General features: G+C 60.6%; 1 protein-coding gene across 3 annotated transcripts in view; it reads right to left on the bottom strand.

Moving 5' to 3' along the window:
- SSH2 (slingshot protein phosphatase 2) overlaps positions 1 to 20,607 on the bottom strand; it is a 45,071-nt gene that overhangs the window by 19,036 nt on the left and 5,428 nt on the right. Inside the window, exons 1-4 of one of the 3 annotated variants that reach the window (XM_044429957.1) lie at positions 20,471 to 20,583; positions 4,831 to 4,934; positions 4,338 to 4,402; positions 1,740 to 1,861 (exon numbers count right to left, since the gene is read on the bottom strand). In XM_044429957.1, the coding sequence (XP_044285892.1) occupies positions 1,740 to 1,861; positions 4,338 to 4,402; positions 4,831 to 4,934; positions 20,471 to 20,526 (347 nt within the window). In that variant the 5' untranslated portion in view covers positions 20,527 to 20,583. Of the gene's footprint in view, positions 1 to 1,739; positions 1,862 to 4,337; positions 4,403 to 4,830; positions 4,935 to 20,470; positions 20,584 to 20,607 lie in introns of those variants that run through there. The other 2 variants (XM_044429958.1, XM_044429959.1) reach the window with 2 other exon arrangements.

Raw genomic sequence — 20,607 nt, 5'->3', positions numbered from 1 at the left:
ATGCTCTGATTCTATGGAGCTGTGTATCCTGGGACTTCGTGCTGTTATTATTGCCTTTCTGTACGTGCTCTTGTCCCCTTGCAAGGAGCCCAAAGCAGCTCAGGCAAACCTCCGCTCTGTTCGGAGAGCCAGCCTGGGGTGAAGTGGTAAAGAACGTGGGACGGGGACTCAGGAGATCCGGGTTCGAGTCCCTGCGCAGCCACGGAACCAGCTGGGGGACTCTGTGCCAGGCACAGGTCCTCAGCCCAGCCTACCTCACAGGGTCGTTGTTGTGCGGTTGAGAGCAGCAGGAAGGGAAGGATGGGAGTTCTTTGTAAGGGGGGGAAAAAGCGGGATATAAATCTAATAAATAAATACCATCCTCGCGACAACCCTGCCAGGTAGGCCAGGCGGAGAGGCCGTGACTGCCCTCAAGGCACCCACTGGACTTCCAGACTGAGTGGGGACTCAGACCCAGACTTTCTGCGTTCCAGTTGCAGTCCAGTAACCACTGCCCCACACTGCCCCTGCAAGCAGGGCGCGAGGCTTGTGCAGGGGGAGGTGTGGCCCAGCGGGACCTTTGCCGCCATCCAGGAAAGGCCGGGCCCTGACGCGCAGCCCGGCACGACGATTTCGGAGCCGGCTCCTGCAGGGCACTTTCCCGTGCGGAAGCTCCCGGAGGGGCGCGGGCCGGACGGCGGGTGGCTCTGCAGACTCCTGGCGAGCGCGCGAGCGAGTGCGCGCAGCGGGGGGTGCAGAGCGAAAGGGCACCTCTGAAGTGCCTCCCGAGGGAGTGGAGATATTTTTAGAGCCGCTCCGCACTCGCCTCCTCCGTCGCGGCCCCAGCAACAAGGCTAAATCGGGCTCGCGAGGCCGGAGCCGCTCGGGGCAAAGGGTTCAATGTCTGAGCGAGCGGCGGGAAGCCGGCAGGGCCTGGGAGCCGGGCAGCAGGCCTCCCCGGCCCGGCCCACACGGGACCATCCTTCCTGCCCCTGCTAAACTCATCCCAACCGCCAGCACCACGCCAGGCCCCTCGCTTTCCTAACCCTGGTGCACACCCCTAACCCTACTCCAGGGCTAAACTTCCATCTACCTCATAGAACAGCAGAGTTGGAAGGGGCCCTGAAGGTTGCAGGACGCCACGTCGCACCACCCCACTCAGAGGCTGCCCTGTTCCTTTCTGAGTGGCTCCAGGGTGGGAGAGCCCCCCACCTCTCCAGGCAGCTGGTCCCACTGCCCTATTGCTCTGACCGTGAGGAAGCTTCTCCTGACGCCCAGCCTGAATCTGGGCTGTCGCAACTTGACTGGGTTATTCCGTGTCCTGCACTCTGGCATTTGCAAGAAGAGATCTTGACCTTCCTCTTTGTGAGAGCCTTCAAGATCCTTATAAAGGGATATCGTGCCCCCCTCAGTCTTCTCTTCTCAAGGCTAAACATGCCCATTTCTCCCAGTCTCTCCTCACAGGGCAGCGTTTCCAAACCCTGGGTCATTTTTGCTGCCCTCCACTGGACCCTTTCTAATTTCCCTGCATCTTTCTTCAATCTTGGCGCCCAGAATGGGACACGGTATTCTACCCACGGCGGAGGGGAAGGGGCTGCTGGGACCCCGGAATGCTGCAAGGCCAGGAAAATGGCCTTGTGGGAAAACGGAGCAGCCCCGATCACTGCGAAGCGGCTCCCCCTCGCTGCAACGTGTCCATTTGGGAACGGCCCATGGAACGGCCCGCGCGGCGACGGGCCCCGCCAGCCAGCGAGACGCACCTGTCGTTGGAGGAGAAGTCCATGCCGAGCACGATGCTCTCCTCCGTGTCCTGCCGGCCGTTTGTCGAGACCACCACCATGTACCGAGTGCGGTTCTGGCAGCTGCTTTCCAGTCTTACGGCCTGGGAGGAGAAGGGAGTGGGGGAGCAGGGCGATGCATGCGTGGATCTCAAGGCAGCGACCGGGCCTGCCCCGCGACGCTGGCCCAGGAGCCCGGCCTCACCCCACCCCGCGATCAGCCCGGGAAAGGGGGCTGCGGCACTCTCCTAGCTCACCCTTGGGCGAGCCAAGCCCCAGGCAGCCAGCGAGAGGCGCTTGGCACGGTGGGAAAGAAGACCACCTCCTGCGGGACGGCAGACGGATTCTGCACCCGTGCTTGCCGGAGCCCAGGCTGGGGTTTGGCGGACGCGGTGCGATCCTTGAGCCACACCGCACCATGAAATGAAATGTGCAAGTTCTGCACAGGTGGCCCCTCTGACACTGCAGGAGGAGGTGAGGCCGGCGCAGGTGCCAGGAACTCGGTCCACGAGCCGAGAATGAAGATGCTGGCACACGCCTGCGCTTTCAGGCTCGTTTTTGTCACCTGAAGGGCTAGAAACCTGCTTCCCTGTTCTTAAAACCAAACCGAGAGTCCTCCCAGGAGGAGTTCTCCTCCTCACACTCAGGTGGGAGAGGGGCAGAGGCGGAAAAGGAATTGCTGGAATCGCGCGCTGGGCAATATTACAGGCGCTCGTGGGGGTCTTTCGAGTGGAGGAACAGCTTCAACCAGCGTGGAAAAAACCTGCTGGCATTCCTTAGGATGCACCAAGCACTGAGCTTTTCCACAAGCATCCAAGAGAATCTGTCCTACCAGGACGCTGCACCCACTAATTGAAGAATCGCTTCTGCAGGAATTGAAAAGCATCCACTGGGGAGCCGGAAAGAGGGCCCGAAAAGGGAGCTGAAATACGGTGCCAGTTTCGTCGCCATGCCTTTGCCTCCCTTTCCTGCAGACCCAGAAGAGCTGGCAAGGTCGGGGGCTCTTGAACGGAGCTTTTCCAGCGCAAGAGGGCATGAAGCAGCCCAAGCCCTCACCCGACCCCAAGCGGAAAGACGCACGAGCTCACGCCGACGCGGTGTGCCAGGAAACCAGCATCCTGCCGCGTGGTCGACTTGCGAGAGGAACTGGCTGCATGTGGCCCAGAGATGCCCGTGGAGGGAACAGGCTGGTGGGACGGGACGGGCCCCAGAGCACATCTCCGGCACACGCCTTCCTTGCCGGGCAGTGATGCGCCGCCCGGGGCTCTGGCCGGCCTTGGGCACGCCTCTCCCCGAGAAAGCGAATTAAAGACTGAGCGGGACACGGCCAGCAGTGCCGATCACGAAGTCTGGCCAAGTAAGCCTTTTTGATTATTTCCGGAACAAGCCACTTCTGCTCTCTTTCGCAAGCCTTTGGTGAAAGGATCTCGGAGACACGCTGTTCCACAGACAGTGTTGGGACATGTGCCCTGAGCTGGCTAGTTTTAAAAAAAGGCCTTCTTCCCGGCAGAGTGGTGGGGCAGAGACGGGGCGAGTCCCCCAGGCCACCCCACGCCCGAGCAGAGTCCCTGGCGCTTTCTGAGGGCTGTGGCCCTTGCTGCCAAGGGAGAGCCGCTCTTTCCGCAGCTTTTCAGCTGGCGGGCACGGACGGCTTTGTTCGGACAAGCTATCGGCCTCCCGAGCCGGAATCTGTTTTCACTCTGCCGCTGTTGCGTTGTTGTCGGTCAATTTCAGTTTTGCTTTCCCGTATCGATCATCGTTTCCGTCCCACTGTATTACTGCTTCTAAGGTGCCTCGGGCACCGCTCTTGGGAGGAAGTCAGGGTCCAATTCAAAAAAAATAAATGACCAGACGCACGGGCAGCCTCCGGCTCGCAGATTGCTCTCCGGAGACCTGGCCAGGCAGCAAGTGGATTAGCATAATCTAATTTGCTTTGCTAAACCAATCTGGGCAGGAAGAACGGGTGGCGATGCGAGATCGCCGCCCCTGCACAAGCACGGCGCCAAGGGGACGGGCAGCCGGGCCTCCGGCTCCTGAAATGGAGCCTCGCAAGCTGTCGGGGGAGGCAGGCGAGAGAGACAGAGAGGAGATGTTTCGGCAAAGAAAAGGCCTACAACTCCCAGCAGGCCTCAGCCAGATGTGTTGCAGCTCGACAGGTCGGAGAAGCTTCCTCGGAACAAATATCGAATGGTGCAGACTAGGCTTGCTGAATCGGGAAAACTCCTGCAACTGGCTGAGGGTGGTGGGCCCATCTCCCCCTCTAAAAGACCGTGGTCTAAGCGGCTGTCGGAGCACAGTCCCTCTGTCCTTCTCAGGGATCTATGCTCGTCACCACACGCGAAGCAGCCGTCCGTGTGTCCAGGCAACACAGACACTGGTCGCCCCCCCACGGGTTTGCTTCCTAAAAGTGCACAGCACGGGAGGAAAAGGGCATGGGGAGGGAGGAGGAAAAGGCAAGCCGTGTTTCACAGCAGGGCCCTGCTTCCTCCCCGCCTCCCCTTCGGTGCAGCCAGCCTCCCCTCGAAGCCGAAAGGGCGGCCTTTCAGGCCTCTGGACGGAAGGGAGAGCACTGCAACTCACCAGTCGGATGTTGTCTTCCGGGCGGAGGAGAACGAACATGGCTTGCAGGTGCTGCTGGAGGTCCCCTGGAGCAGAGAAGGTTCGAGCCGTGAGGTGGGCACCCCACACGCAGCGCCTCCCCCCCCAGCGGCAGTCTCGGCCGGCGAGGCTTCCCTGCCCACCCGGTCCCCTCGGCTCCCCGCAGAACGATCAGCTGTGTGACGGCGAGCTTCAGATGATCAGCTCCCGGCAGAATGGTGTTGTCGGGGCCGTGAGACCGAATTGCAGCCGCCGGCTTTAAATTTCAGTGCCCTGATGCTTTGCCAGGCGGGGGCAAAGAAAGCTTCTTTCCGATGCTTCTCACGCCCCAGATTCCCCGTCCTGTATCGCCTCCCGCCAGTCGAATGTCAGAATCCACCAACGGCCCAAGAAGGCAGAGGCCGGCGGAGGCAGCAGGGGCGTCTGCATCCCGCCTGGAGAAGGATGACGAGAACCAGCGGGGAGGGGGGAGTACCTGCATGCTTGTTGCGCCGGTGGCTGATCCGGGGTGTCGACGAGCCATTTCCCCGTGGCAGGAAGAGGGCCGCTCCTTTGACCGTGAGGAAGCTTTCGCTGATGCTGGGGAGAGAGCGTGGAGGTGGGGTTAGGGAGGGAGAAGGACCAAGGGGGCGAACGGAGGGTCCTTCTCGGGCTGCCGGGTCCGTAGCGGCTTTCGCACTCGGAGCCTGTGAGCGGACACGCCGACGGGACCGCGTGCGTGCAGGAGAGAGGAGGAGAGATCCGCGCGGGGGGTGCCTCCCTGCCTCGGTGCGTCTCTCCCTGGCCCCTCCTGATCTGCCGGCTTGCAGACGCCCATTATTCTCAGCCATCAGGCTGGCTGTGGAGGATGGGCTCGGCAACCTAGCAGCTCCGGAGGGGCTTTGGTTGGAGAAGCCTGCTCTGTGGGGCTGGCGCTGAGCGGGGCGCGGCGGACCCTGGAAACGCAACGGACAGCAGCGATGAAGCTCGCCGTGCCGGATGCGGCCAGAGCCTGCCTTCGAACACTGAGCGCACCGCCTCGTTGTGGCCGAGTTCTCAAGCGCGGAAGTGTTTTCTCTCTCGCCAGCATCGCAATGTGCTGGCGGTTAAGAGCCTCCCTTGCCCTCGGCCGCAGAATCCGCCACTTGCACCCGTCCCTCTTTTCCTGCTTTTTGCAAAATCCAAGGGCAGACCCAGGCGCACCCCGAGGCCTGCCAAACGCTGCCCCCACCCCGGCCTGGTCCGCGTTACACGTGAGAACGCGGCTTGCCAACCTTAAATGCACCCGGGAGACCAGGGCAACTCACTTCCCTTTGTGCGTTAAATGAACCAGGCCGTCTCGCTCTCCCTCTCTCCACGCGAGGTTTATTTAAAGGAAAGGAAGTTTAATTAAAGCACCCAGCTGCTCCAAAGAAACCCTAAGAAAATCATTTGTAAAAGCATTGTGCTTTTTAAAGGAGGGTGCCAACTTCAAATCCTTCCTCAAAGAAAGCCAAGAGGCATTGTTTTGAATTAGACTTCGACGTGAGCTGGTGCACAGACGACAGGATCAAAGGGGAGAGGCAGAGGGACCCGAAATCAAGGCGCTTGGGAGCCCTCGGAAGTTCGCGTCAGAGCAGGGGCACCTGGCTTAAATGTTGAGGAATCATTACGATGGAGACTGGAAACAATCCCCAGCAGGGACAGACACTCTGCGTTGTAGGCAAGGCTGACCACCATTCAGCCTTCCCACCCCCTTTCGGTGTGCAGTCCTCTAAAGCAACTAAGGGCCACGCCTGCGTCTAGCAGCAGGGAGTTCCACAGGTTAGAGCGCATTCCTCAGCATGTGGAGACAGAAGAACGCACAGAAAGAAGCCCCGCTGGGTTCAGCCGACCCTGGGAAGGTGTGTAAAGATGGCCTCATGAAGTCCTGGACCACGAATCCCATCCTCCCCCAGCCAGGGTTCAGACTGATGGGTATTGTGGACCAGTGCCCTGGGAGGCCACTTGTCCAGGGAAGGCTGCTGCGCGGTTGGCACCCGAACCCAAAGACCCGTGAGCCCTCTAAGCAGCCTGACCACCCTCAATTTTTATTTTTATTGTATGAAAAATTTTGGTTATTTCCAACAGTATTTTATTTGCCCACCCTGGTCTTCCATGTAACGTAGACTTCTAAGACCGCATCCATTCAAAACTCAGAATGAAGGAAAAAAGAAAAAAAGAAATAGGAGGACAAAAGCATAAATATCAAAGTTCACCACAGCCGCCCCCATCCTCGGGTCTTTCCAAAGCGTTGCTCCACATGCTGGGAACTGTAGTACGACAACGGGTCCGGTGCCGGGAGGGAGAATCTGGCCTTCTGAGGAAAAGGACTGAAATCTTGGCCCATTTGCTGCTATTTATTTCCTACACAGCTCTCTTCTCTTCTACTGGGGGCCCTTCGAAGCAGCACGCCGTAACAGCATAAAAATACAGAAACCAGCAGTGGGAGGAAAGCACTGCCAGGGAGGGATCCGTGCGGACGGCTGCATCCGAGCAAAGCGGCAGGCGGAGTCCGAGAGTCAACCCGCCCCCCCCCCGAGGATGATGGTGCTCCGGCCACGATCCAGCACACGGAGCCTCTCCTCGCAAGGCCACGGAGCTGCCGGCTCTGTGGCCCCTCGGATGAGAGCGTGGCCCCGCGGTGCCAAGACCAGGCGGCCTCTGGAGCGCTCTGCCCAGGGAGCATCGAGGCTCCGTTCGGCTGCGAACAGGTAAGACGGCATGGCCGCCGCTGGGGAGGTCCGTGGGGAATGGCCGCCCCCTCGGCCTGCGTGGGCGGAGGCCGATTTGGCGATGTGCGACCAACCCACCCTGGAAATGCCTCCGTCGCCACGTGGGGCACAAAGGCCGAGCTTCCGGGCGGCCACGTGCACCCCCAGATCTCGTCCACGGAACTCCAGCTCTCTTGCACAGCCCCCGGGTTGCAAAGTCTTGCTCCCACACCGTTGGTTATCACTCGAAGAAAAATCCCACTCGCTGAGCCGTGCCTGCAGCCGCCCCTCACACCGCGGCCCCGAATTTAAGCTGTCCACTCCTTGGGCAAAGATTCGCCCTAGAGGATGACACATAATCCTACGCACGTTTAGACAGAAAAAGGTCCAGCCACATCCAGTAGTTCCCAGCCTGCCTTGGGAATCGGTAGGGCTTTTTCCTGCCTAGAGTTGTGCCCACAGAAAGACACCCCCGCCAGCTGCCCTTCCGGGGTTCCCTGCCAACTCCACACTGGAAACTTCCTTTTTATCGGAAGGCTCTGCAGCAGGCTGACTGGCCTTGAGAGTCCCCCCTCCGGAGGGGAGGCTGAGTGGGGCTTTGCCACTGCAACTCGCTCAAGAATGTGGAAAAACAGATCATTCGTGTATCCCTGGGGAGGGGAGGGCAGAGGGAAAGAACGAGCCGGGAAGGTCAAGCAGAGCCGAAGCGAAAGAGATAAGGCGGCGATTGCTGCAACGGTGGCCCAGGCCGAGGCCGTGAGACAGCAGGCCAGAAGTCTGACCTCGCTGGGCGACTCGTGGAGACGAGCCAGAGGGCTCGGTCTTGCCTGGAGATGGGCGAAGCCAGCGCAAACCTTGCCTCCGGCTGTGTGAGTCCATGTGCCTGCCTGCTGCAGATAAACCTCTGGAGAGTAACACCGGCACAGATGCACGAAAACATGGCTGTTATTTCAGAGGAGGGCGTGCGCCAGGGCATCGTGCGCAGCGCTGCCATTCCGCGGAAACGGAGAGCGGCGGGATTCTCCCAGCCGAGGCGCCCAGTTCTCCTGAGTGGAAAGACGCGCTCCAAGGCGGAGGGGGCGGCTCCCTGTGCCCGTGACCAGGTGTTCTGCATGTCCCATCTCCTCCCTGGGAGACCCGAAGGGCAGGCCAGAAGTTATGCAATGCAAAGTGTGCGAAAACAAGGCCTTTTGTGCAATCGCGCAAAACTGAATTGCGGGATTTCAGCTCTTTCCCGCAAGGGAAATCGAGGTCTGAGCCTGCGTCAGAGAAGGCCGGAGCTGCGGCGGGGAAGGGGCAAGAGGCGGCAGGAGGAACAGAGGAAGGCTGCACACAGCTGCCCAACCACATCAACGCCGGGCCCCCGACGAGAAAGGGGAAGTCGGGCCTTCTGAGAAGGGAAGTCAGACTCGCCGAGTGTGGGAAAGTCGCGTCAGCTCACAAGCCGCTGCCCGAGGTAAACATCTGCCCTTGTGGAGAGGCCTGTGCAGGGCCCTACGTGGGGCCTTTGCCAGCTCTGATCGGTGCAAACTTTGCAAAATAGCCGGCGCAAACTTTAGTGGAGACACGGATGGCCGGGGAAGAGGCCGGGCGGCTCCAGATGCGGTCCGAGGCACTCTCGACGTGCTGCTCAGCACTCGCAAATGAGGCCACGCGAGCGAACGCTGCGAAATTCCTTTCGGGAACGAAGGGGAAACTGGGACCCGCACCTGCCGATCCGGACGGCGGCTCCTTTCTGGGAAGGGCCACGCAGGTGGCAGGACGCTACGCCTCTCCTCAGCTCGGGGGGCCAGCGAGCACGGCAACGTCCCCCGCTCGGCAGACCCAGGCCACGGGCCAAGCCCGGCCGCACGAGGCCGAGCGCCGGTCGGGGCGATGCAGAGCCGGCTTCCGTTTCCCCCGTGGGCGCACAGGGAGCCCCTTGGTCGCTGCCTCTCAGCTTCATCCACCTCATAAGGCTGTTGGGAGGATGAGGATGAGGAGGCAGGCCGAGGCCACCGCAGGAATCTTGCAAGGAGACAGCAGTCCCGCCAGTCCGCACAGGGGCCCCGCAGCTGACACAGGAAATCCACGCACAGGACATGACACCCTCTGGTCCGCGTTTCCCAGCCTTTGGGGCACAGGGGCACACTGCTGGGGAGCATGGGCAGGGGGTGCCACCGCACCCCCGTCCTGCTTGCGGGCTCCTGTGCACGGCTGGAGAGCCGCTGTGTGCCCCGAAGGCTGGACCTGGGCCCCGGGCCTGATGCTGCAGGCCCCTCCGATGCTGGGGGGCGCACATTCCCATGAGGACTAGCAGCCACGGCCCCCCTTCTCCACCAGGAACGTCCCCACATTGGCAGCCAGGCACACCATCTTGTGGCAGTGAGTTCCAGGGTTTAACTCCGCGCCTTGTGAAGGAGGCCGTGCTTTGACCGGTTCGTAACCTCCCACCGTTCGGCTCTGTGGGATGGCCACCCTGCCGGGCCGCGTTCCCTCCCCGCTTCCTCCACACCAGCAGCCACAGCCGTTCCCCTTCCCAAGGCCCGCGTCTTGCACGGAAGGAGAGGAGACGGGAAGGGACGACGGGGAGGGGAAGGGGTAAAGGTTACCTTTCCACCGCCAGGCAGGACACACCTAGGCACCTGGACGAGTCATGACGGGGAGATCTGCAAACAAACAACCCCCTCCCACCGCCAAAAGAAGTGGCGACGGAACAACCCCCCAACCCGGTTGTTTCCAAGCCCAGGTCGAGCAAATGCAAGGAAGCTTTTTTCTCAAAGAGCCTGGAAGCGGATTTTTCCAAACACCCAAGAGGCAAGGCTGAGCTGTGCCAGTCAGTTGTGCCAGCCCGCCCGCCCACCCCTCGCACGACTTGCGCACTCTCATTTGGCCTGGTTACCTAAAGGTCATTTCCGCTCGCCACTGGCGACCGGGCAAGAAGCTGGAGCAGAACCTGGACTATTACGAAAAGATGCAGGCGGACAGGAGAATCTAGTCTTTGCCACGGCTGGATACCAGGGCTGGCTCCAGGCCCACCAAACAGCCCATTCCACTCGGCAACCCTCATCCCTTCTGAGATTCTACCACAGTGCACATGCATTGCAATGCCTCTCTCCAGCCTTGAGGACTAGAAGCTTGCTTGCAAAAAACAAAAAGCCGAGTCGCCACCAGGCAGGCACAGAACGAGGCCACTAACTAAGACACTTTGTCAAAGATGCAATCGCACCACAAACAGGGTTGCCGACTGCCAGTGCCCTGCTCACCGACGGCGAGCGCGCATTGCTTCCAAGCGGCCAAAACCTGCACTTGCCAACGGGATGTTTGGCTCTGGCCTTCAGAATACAAACAGAGGGGCATGCAGACTGGAAGGCCGGGAACGCCTGCGGGCATATCTGCAGCATTTTCAGCATTACGTAGAAATGTAAACAAGACGTGTGTGTGGCGATTTCCGAGCAGTGTGGGGACACACCTAGAGTCCCACGGCCGCCGCGAAGGCGCTCGCTACCCCACTGCAAGCCGAAGTGCAGTGTACAAAGGGCGCCCGCCCAGGCGCCCGGCCAATTCTCTCTCGCCTCCACGGCGTTCCCGTCTGGAAGCCTCGCGGCCTGCCGTTGCCAGGCGAGGAGCTTTGCGGCCTCCTGGAGTTGCCATGGAGGGCGAGGGCGCTGGCGAAAGCAGCCGCCGCCACCGCCAAGGAGGGAAAACTTCTCGGACGCAACACTTCTCTCCTGCGTTTGAGGGGTGCGGGGAATGGAAGGACGGCTGCCTGCAAGGGCGGCCGCTGCGGAGGCCCGAGAGGGTCGCTTCCACAAGTGGCTGGCGCGGTGCTTGCCGTGTGCCAGCTTGGCTGCGTGCATTTGGAGGCGTCCCGGGAAGTGAGGGTCCTCCGGGGAGACCATGCCCAAGCCGGGGCTCCAGGAAAGGGCTTCTGCTCGCAGGCCCCTTCTGTGCGGTGCTGCTCCACACACCCGAGAACCCCAGGGTGGAGCGAGGGCTCCTCCTGAGGAGGGCAGGTCCGCCCCGGAGGTGCCCGAGCTGTATGGTGGCCCCAGGGCGCTCGGTTCCCTTCTGGGGCCACCCAGCCATGGCCCTTGGAGCCGGTGGCGTTGCCGGCTGAGCCTTGCTCTTTGCGGTGCCACGTTCTGATCCCGCTCTCAGCAAGAACACGCAAACACAAAGGCTTGCAATCGGCCGGTAGAGCAAGCGCCTCGCTCCTTCTTCTGAAAACCCGCCGGCAAATCTCGGCCTCACACCTCCTGCAAAGCGCGACACCCGATCCCAGATTCGGCCGCCCGCCCCGGACTTGGCATGGAAACCCCTCCTCCCCATCCCTCGCCGGGGCCCTGGGAGGGATCGGTTTACCAGAAACCCTTTTCTTCCCAGGAGAAATTTCCATCAGTCATTCAGCGTGGGCCGCCCGCGACAAAAGCAGGCCGGTGGCGGGACGTGTGTGGCACCGTCACCTCGGCGTTTCGTGGTGCACTCCAAGCGCGGGCAGGAGCTCCACGTTGAGAGAGAGAGAGAGAGAAACAGAGCCAAGACACCCATCATCCCCAGCCAGCACGGCCAAGAGCGGACCTGAATAAGGGAGGATCGCTCGGGGGCTGCATGTGTCTCAGGGTAGCGCTCCTGGACTAGGCCCCTGCTGAGATCGTCTTTCTTATGTATTCACTGGATTTCCATGCTGCCCTCTGTGAGGCCCGCGAGGCTTGGAAGGAGCAGGGAAGGGGGGCTGCGTGTCCTGTGCACCCCCAGCCCGTTTCCACAGGCTACACCGGGCGGCAAACAGCGCCGTGGGCTCAGGGAGGGGAGCCAGGGAAGCAAAAGCGGTGGGAAGGGCCGGGGGCAGCATCTCCGGAGCAGAGTGACCCATGCACACGCACTCCCACTTACGCATGGCCTGGGCACGCCATTCCCTCTTGCTCTCCGCAGCGTTCTGCAGGGCAGGCTAGTCCGAACTGCCCCCCCCCCCCGGCGGCTGCCACCGGGAACTGGCACCGCACAGCGAGGACTTCAGCACTGGCGGGAAGGGGTGTCCAAGGGGATTGTGACGTCACCCGGCAGAACGCGGAACATCGGAAGCGGCCCGGCGCTGCGGCGCATCCTTGGGCCGCCTGGCCCAGTGCGGCCAACACTGACCGGCAGCAACGGCTCCCCGGGCTTCAGGCGGCGTCCCTCCCACATCTCTGGAGACGCCGGGAGTTAACTCAGGACCTTCTGCAAAGAAGCTCATTCCCACAGGCATGCGTGGCTGTCCCCACCGAGGCCCCCCCCCGAGAACGCCACGTGGATTTTCGTGTGCATTGTAGTGCCCTTTTGAATTCCCTCTTCCTGTTTTTTTTGCACGATCTTTGCACTGAATAAAAAGCGCCGGCTAACCACAGACCTTTGATGCACACTATATGGAACTTATGGACCATCTGTTCGCTTGCTTGTTTGTTTAAAACATTTCTACACTGTACCAAACAGTCCCAATGGCCCTCCGGGTGGCTCGCCATGTTTTATGCGCAGACTTTGACAAAGGTATGCGCTTTGGGGTGGGGAGCAAACAGCATCAGCCTTCCAAGATTCTGGTTTCTAGCTGTCCTCCAGTTCGTGCTCAAAACGGGGAAGTTTGAATTTGAGAATCACGCCTTGAAACGCAAGCCGACTGACGCTTTGGCCTATCCGGAGGCCTGGGTTCAGTTCCTCCAGGGAGGGCTCGGAAAGAGGCCCGTCTCCGAAATTCAGGGCGCAGCTGTCCCTCAGCGCAAAGTGCCTTGCAGAACGCAGCCATCCACACACTTCTGGAAAATAAGCCCCAGCGGACACCGCGGGACGGCTTGTGCGATGCAGCCTGTTTGGGTTGTGCAACCCTTGTTCGGGATGTTCGGGGCTGTGAACTCAGCCACCTTGGGCTATTCGAGAGCAAACAACCTTGCATAACCCTACTACGAATCGAGAGTTAAATAATCCGAGATGAGCCGGCCGTGTCATGAAAACCAGGCCATGGGAGTAAACATGTGGTAAGATATCCGGGACTCCACTCTTCGGAGAACTCCAACTCCCGGGTTTTCTTGTTTTCGTTGGGAGCCATTGATTGCTCATTCAACTGATACCATGAAAGGACTCTTTGCATGTGCTGCTCTGAAAATAATATTTAAAAATGAGGGTGAACGGCCGACTTCAGGCTGCGCGGTTAGCAGCTCGGCGTGGCGATCTGCGCCCGGGGGTCCATCCGCCGGGGCACCCCTCTGCCAAGCCTCCGGCCGCTCCGAGTGCCCAGCTGGGGCCGCGGTGCACGCACAGAATACAAAAGCACGGTGCTGAGCAAACTGCAGCAAGAGCAGGCGGGCAAGAAGAGGCGAGCCAAGTCCGGCGCCGAGGCGGCCCTGCAAGCCCCAAGCCACAGGTGGAGGCCAGGAATAGAAGGGCCGTTTTCGCGTCAGGGGACAGGCGACCGCGACCGCCAGCCGGGGTGTGCGGTTACACGGGAGGTTTCGGACGGCCTGCGCGCCGCGATGCAGGGACGTGCGAGCCTGGCTCAAGCCAGCCCCGAGCCCAGCCAGAGCAGGCTCTCCCTGCCCCGTGGCTCGACCTGCCCCTCCCAGGCCACCGCTCTCTCCACCCCTGCCCAGAGGCGAGGCCTGTGGCCGCACAAGGCAGGCGGACCAAGCCCAGATCCCGCTCAGAGCGTGGCGAGCTGCCGGCCTGCTTTGGCCAGACACCTCCAACCTGCTGCCCGAGAATGGGGGCCCCCCCCCCCCGGTAGGGACAGCTGGCCTGTTTTTCTGCACTGCACTTGTGGGATTGTGACGGCGTTGGGGGCGCTCTCGCAAAATGGCTGCCACGATGGTGGTGGCGACTGGGCACCAAAGGATGATTTCCCAGAAAGCAGATTGGTGCGAATATCAGAAAAGCGCTTTGGCCGAGAACCTAAACAAGGCAGAGGCCGGCTCAGAGTTCCTTCCCAGGCGGAAAACAAAGACACCTTTAACATCCGACAGAGATCTCGCCGATGCAACAAGACAATTAAGAGAGGCCAGGTGAACCCAATCAAAACTCGCACCGCATGCCTGAAACTGAGCAAGGGGCAAGGTCTGCTGAGATTACGAACTTCTAATTTTCAAAACAAACACACACACACACACATGCACGCACACCTGGAGAACTGCAGGTTTCCTTCCCTGATTAAATACCTGCCTGGGGACGCAAAGGTTCCATTTAGCTAGCAAACTTTGCTCACCCCAAGCAAATCCTAGTCCACCCGCAGGGTCAATCGGTCCCTTCCCGTCTCACCCCCGCCCCCACCTTCTGCTTCCAAGGACGACAGGAAAAGCCAAGGAGAACACATTTCAGAGACAAAACTAAGCACACACACATGTGACCAGAAAGTCAAAGGAGGCCCCCCAGACAAGCAGGCCAAAGGGGACCGAGAACGGTGCAGCGGGGTGGCAACCCGATTCCGGGAAGGCGAGGCTGGCCAGGTGCTGGGCCTCCCCCACAACCCGTAATGGCCACTGGAAAAATGAACACGTTGAAGGGAAGCTGGAGAAATGAGAACTAGGAAAGAGGAGACGGTTCCTCTCGGATGGGCCGAGGATAACCCCAAAGAGACACACCCCAGGATCCTCGGGGCCCGGTATGGACCAGCAGGCTAAGAAGCTGCCCAGTTCCGAGAGAGCAACCTGTGCATGTTTACATGGAAGAAAGCACTGGATGGGGAATCCTGGGAACTGCAGGAATATTTCCCATCTCAGCATGCCTGAGACTACGTTCTTGGAGTCCTGCTACACATTTTGAAACCGCACGGTTCAAAATACTGCCATCCTGGCAAGGTTTCTTCATCAAAAGTTACGGTCTTTGTTTGCTGATTGGGAATCTGTGAGGTTTTTGCCATTTAAAGCTTCCGTTGCTTAATCATGATGCTCATCCGCCACCCAAGACCCGGCGTCCTCCGGCTGAAGCGGCACGGTTTTGCGGCAGCGAGTGTGACGCGGACAACTGCGGAAATGTTTTCAGCTTGCTCAGCAAAAGCTGCGTGCTGCACTAAGCACCGAGCGAAGAGGTGCTTTAAACTTTCCACACCCGAAAGAAAATCAGAAGTGAGGAAGTGGTGGGTGGGTGTGGGCATGTGGGGGGAGATGAAAAAGGAGTTGGGAGGACCTGTTTTTTCAGCAGCCTTGGAAAGGGCAGGTTTTGGTCAAAAACAAAACAGCAGCTCTTGCTCTCTCTGGGCCAGGAAGGGAATCTGCCAACATGCAAGCAGGTTTTTAAATAACAAAACCAGAGACCTCTCTCTTCTACCACAGCCGGCTGGCCGGGTGAAACCTGCTGATGACACGCAACGGAAAGGCAAGGCTGCGCCGGCACCGTCATGGCCGCCAGTCTGTTGTTTATATGCCAGAAGGATGCAGTGACACCGCCTCCTGCAACAAGCGTGCCGGTTATCTCCCTGGCCCAGAGAAGGGCGCCCCCCCAGCCCCGACACCCGCAGGCTGAGCTTTCTGCTCCTGCTCTTCTCGGCTGCAAAGGCCTAGCCTAAGCACCTGCAACAGCAACCCGAATTCAAGGCCTGGGTCGGGGCTGCACACCGTGCCCCTGTGCTGCAGACTCCTGGTCAGGCCAGCAAAGGCTACGGGGAGCTCCCAGTCAGGAGCACACGGTGCCGGGAAGGGCCAGAGAGTGCCCTGCAAGGCCAGAGGGAACAGATGCAAGGACGTGGCACCGCAGCTCCAGGCGAAAGAAAGCGAAGCGGAACTTTGCACCGTTCCTGTGTTTTCCTCCTCCGCCCCGATCTCATTTCCTTTTGCACGGTGCCTTTCGGACTGTAAATCTGAGGGCCAGGACGGCCTTGTGGTCGTTGTTCTTCCTGAGAGGCTTCGGGGGCCTTTTCTATGGAGGAGGAATGACAAACAGGGGCAAAGCTATCAGCCAACCACCCCATCCACCCGTGAAACCGGTCAGTCACGATCCAAGAACACGCCAAGCGAGAGCTTCGATTTTGGGGCGGTGTGCAAGTGCATTCAAAAGATAAATGAATGCACAGACACGAGCGCAGCGTTCCCAGCGCCCCTCCAAGGAGGCTGGGAAGGTGGCGCCAGTCCGCACCCTTGTTGCCCGGTGCGCAGAGGCAGAGCGCCTCGGGATGGGGACGAGGGACGCCCGTGGCGGCTTTGGCGCCCACGAACGCAGCAGAGACACTGCGACCCTTTGGGGGTCGAGGAGACGAGTCTGGGAAGGGGCTTCGTCCGAGCGCGCCGCGCTAGCACACGTCCCGGAATGAGGATGCGGGAGAGAAACGCGCGCCTGCAGTGGCCAAGCTCTGAAATAGCGCGCACTCAAGGAAAAAGAGCCACGGCAGGCCGGGGGACAACGGCCAGGAGATGCCTCGGCAGGGCAAGGCCTTTGCTCAAATCACCCCGTTACTCCCACCGACGAGAGGCGGAGGCGCCACGCTCTTTGCATCTCAGTTGCTGGGTGGGGAATCCCGATGGCTGGCAGACAGACCCAAACCAAGGGCTGGCCCCCCACGAGGATCATCTGACCCATGGGGCACCCCACCGGTCCTGGGAAACAGTTGGCCCATGCTTCTTTTGAGGAGTCAGCCCAGGGACCCTTCGGTCCGGTGTTCAGTGCATGCCAGGCCACCCAAAGGATGCTCCAGGGATGCACGAGTGGAACCTTTTCCCTGCACGGGAGCTCTGATCCCGCAGGAAGCCCAGTGCGAGCCGCTGCAGGACCTCCTCTGCCAGGAGAACTGGCCAGGGAGGTCCTTTCTCCTTCCTGATTTTGATCCTGTGATCAGCAAGCCTCTCCTTTTATTCCACCACTGCTAAGGGTCTTTGGGGATGAATCAGCCAAAAGCCTTTTGGAAGTCCAAGTAAACAATGCCTCCCCGGACCGCAAGCTTCCTGACATTCCCAAAGAACTCGGGAAGGGTTGTGATGACACGTTTTCCTGCGCAGAAGCTGCGTGGATTCCTCTTTGGCAAGGCTTTTCCTTCCGATTTTATCTCCAACGATGCTTTCGACATATTTACCAGAACGGGCATTATACTAACCGGCCTGCAACTGCCCCGGCCGCCAGCATGGAGGGACTCGAGCGAGGGATTAAAAAGGCTCTTGTCTGGAGAAGCTGGTTCTCCAACGACAGCGGGCACTCTTTCAAGCTTCACAGGACCGAGCCCGGAGAGATAAGAGTCGTGTGAGAACCGGAACTGTGCTTGCGTGCCGAATATGGTGTCAGCTGCTCCAAAGGGGACGGCCAGGCTCCCGGCGAAGGGGCCTCCGGATGTTTGGGCCTCTGACCTTCCACAGCCCCCTGCCCGGCACAGCAACCCTGGGAGCGGCCATCCAGCGTCCCGCGAAGGCAGGCAGGAACGAGGGAAGAGGAAAAGGGGGGATTCTCTCCCACACCCAGCGTGTCCATGCGCATCTGTGCGGCAGCAAGAAGGGACGGACTGGGAAGGGGCCCAACGGACCGTTTCTGAGGCCCCGGCTTTGTGGAGCAATTCCCTGCCCGAAGCACCGGGAAAGCCTCCGGGAATTATGCCCACAAGAGGACGCCTTTCTGAGATGCTGAAGCGAAAGTGCCATCCACCGGGTGTCAGCGAAGGCGGGCCAAACATTCTCGCCGGAGCTCCGGGATCCTCCTGGAAGTGCCCTAAGACACAATGCGCTTGAAACGCCCACGCCTGCGCCCTGCTCCACCCTGGCGCCCCGCAAATGCGCGGGGCTGCAACTCCATTAATGCCCCCCCAGTTTGTTCGCGGGCCGTTCGGCTCAGCAGGCACATCGCCACCCTTGCTAGCCCCCTTTCCCCTATGTCAGCGTTTAGACTGCAATCTGCTTGGGGCAGGGAACTGTCCTTGTGCAGGCCGGAAAGTGTCGGGACCCCCAGGGACAGCATGAATTTCTATTACTTCACCCATAAATTCTCTTTCCATTTGCATCCGACGATTTCTGATCGAAAGAGAAATATTTGTTAGCTTAGGAGCTACGATCTTGGCATTAAGAACAACACAATGCCCAAGATCTGCAAAGACCCCCGAAAGCTGAGCAAACCACAGAAGACCGAAAGCCATTTCTGGCACTGGAAGAAAGATGCCTGCTTTGGAGAGACCCCACCCCCACCCGAGTGCCCGAAATACAACCCCCAAAAGATGAGGGCTATGTGGCTTGGGGGGAAGTGGCTAGTGCCAAACTCCGGCAAAATCGAGCCGTCACCGCAAACGTGTGGCTTTGCAACCGCCCAGGCTTCGTTGGGGCAGATGGGAGTGGGTGGCTTGGGGGAAACGGCACTGGGTCGGAAAGAAGCTGCTCCGAGCGGGGGCACCAGCAGCCATGCTGCCTGTAGAGAAGAGAGTCCCTCCCGTAACGGAGAAGTGAGCTTTCCTGACTTGGTGCGCTGGCGAGTTATTCCCGAGCAGTTCCCGCAGATACCTGATAGCAGAAGCAACGCGAGCGAGCTCCCCCCCCACCGAGGTTTACACCCATGGCTGGCCGAAGGAAGCAGAACCCTGGGGAGGTGACCACAAGCAAGAAGGGAACAAGAGCTACCTGTGATCCCGGCAAGGGTGTGCACCAGAGTTTGGTCACAACACAGGAAACCGCACTGGCTCTTATCAGGCCAAGCCGATACACACCAGGAAGAAAACAGCAGCGCAAGCGTTCGGGGCAGGAGAATGCAAACCGCCACGGTTCAGGCCTGTGGGTTTGACGACAATTTGAGTCATGCCCACAACCAGCCGGTGCAGGAGACGGACTCCCAAAGACTCACCTGCAGCGGTTACCCACCCACCCTGCTGACGTGCGGTCCAACTGGCAGATGCCCTGGGGCGGCTTACGAGCAAGAAACAAAATCCCCAAACAATGCTGTGTCAATTAGAGCAAAAACGGCACAAGACTTTACCGTCTTTAAAACACTGAACAGCCAGGAATCAAGTTAACAATCAGAGCAACAAAGGAAAGATTAAAGGTACAATCCTATTCAGGTTCGGGCAGAAATAATTCCTACAGCTCCCAGCATTGCCCAGGGGAAACGGGGCTTTTCTGCCCAAACATGCAGAGGATTATACCCTAAATGCCTGCTGGGAAAAGATCTCAAGCCAGCACCTACAAGTGAAGATAAAGGAGAGGAGAGGGTCTGTTTAGAGACAACCCACCACCCCAGTACAGATAACGGTGCCCCAAGAGACCAGCAGAACAATCTTGCCAACGCAGCAGGAACAGAAGGGCTTCCCTTCAGGAAAAGTCACTAGCCCACACAATTGTGAATTTCTGTATTTTCCCCACGCCGCCAAAAGCTCTCGACTGTTTGCGCACGCCAATCCTGCGGAGAAGTGAGGCCAAAAGGCAGAGAGCGGTCTGACTTCAGCGAGGGACCGGAGGCCAGCGAAAGGCCTGCTCGGCTAAATGGGGCTAGCCTTGAATGAGCGCCGCCGGCCGGGACAGGAAAGGTGCCGCGCACGTTCCCAGCCGCCTCCGGAAAACGGGAATTGCCTGGCGGCGAGTCGTGATGAGCCAGCCGCCGTTCTGCAGGGTGTCTCGGGCAGGGAACCCCCTTTCCCCTCCCCTGCTCCCCAGTGCTTTAACTGGCCGCGCTGGGGACGGAGCGCTGCCCCACCGTGGAAGTCACAAAGGGAATCCACCAGCCACTGCCCCCAGGAAGGCAGGGCAAGGGGCGGCCGGGGCCACCCTGGCCGGGGCCCTCACGGGGGCCGGGCGAGGGGCTCCTCCGGCCAGCTGTGGCTGAAGCGCTTGGAGGGCTGGCGGTGCCCCAGGGAAGGAGCCCGGCCAGCCCGGGCAGGGACTCTGCGCTGGCGACGGGGAGGCTGCTCTGGGGGCATTCGCGCCGAAGGGAACAGAGGAGCCTGGAGAAGGCCACCGGCGAGCGTGCAAGCTCGTTTCCAGGGGAAAATTCCTCTCCACGGAGCCCGGCCAGAATTCCCCTTTACTTCCAGACTTCCAGCCGAGTGGAGCCCTTCCAAAAGCCATTTCCACCCCCGCCCCGCCCCGCCTCTCCTCGGTCCTCCGGCGGGCACCTTTCGGGGAAGCGCAGCACACCAGAGCGCCCCCTCCCCGCCCGACCCCGACCCCGCCGCGAGAGCGCTTGGGGCGCGCCGCCCAGGAACGAGGAGGCCCCGGCCCGAGGCGGCTTCTCGGCACAGCACGGGGAAAGCGGGGCCGGCCGGGGGGGGGCCAGCAATTAAAAGGGCGGCCGGGGGGGCGGCGGGCGGCGAGCCGCCGCTGGGGCCGGGAGGAAAAGCCGGAGGCCGCTTTGGGCACCGGCCGCGCGGCGGCGGAGCGGCAGCCCGGGCGCCGACAAATACGCGCCGGGGCCGAAGGGCCGCTTCCGCCTGCTGGTCGGGGCAGAGCGCTCGCCCGTCGCGGCTGGGGATGATGGGCCCGGCCGGGCTCCGCTGCGGGGCGCGGCACTCACAGCTGGTTGATGGCGTTCTGCGAGATGACGGCGTCGTCGGAGAAGTAGGGGATCATGGCGGGCAGGAGCGGGGCCCGGCGGCGGCGGCGGCCCGGGGGGCAGGCCGGGGCGGAGGCGGGGCGGCCGCCGCAGCCACC

The sequence above is a fragment of the Varanus komodoensis genome, unplaced genomic scaffold, assembly GCF_004798865.1.
Source record: "Varanus komodoensis strain SLA01 unplaced genomic scaffold, ASM479886v1 scaffold20_1, whole genome shotgun sequence".
NCBI classification, from domain to species: domain Eukaryota; kingdom Metazoa; phylum Chordata; class Lepidosauria; order Squamata; family Varanidae; genus Varanus; species Varanus komodoensis.
Note: the sequence above shows the minus strand (reverse complement) of the source record. Positions and strands in the feature narration are given on the sequence as shown.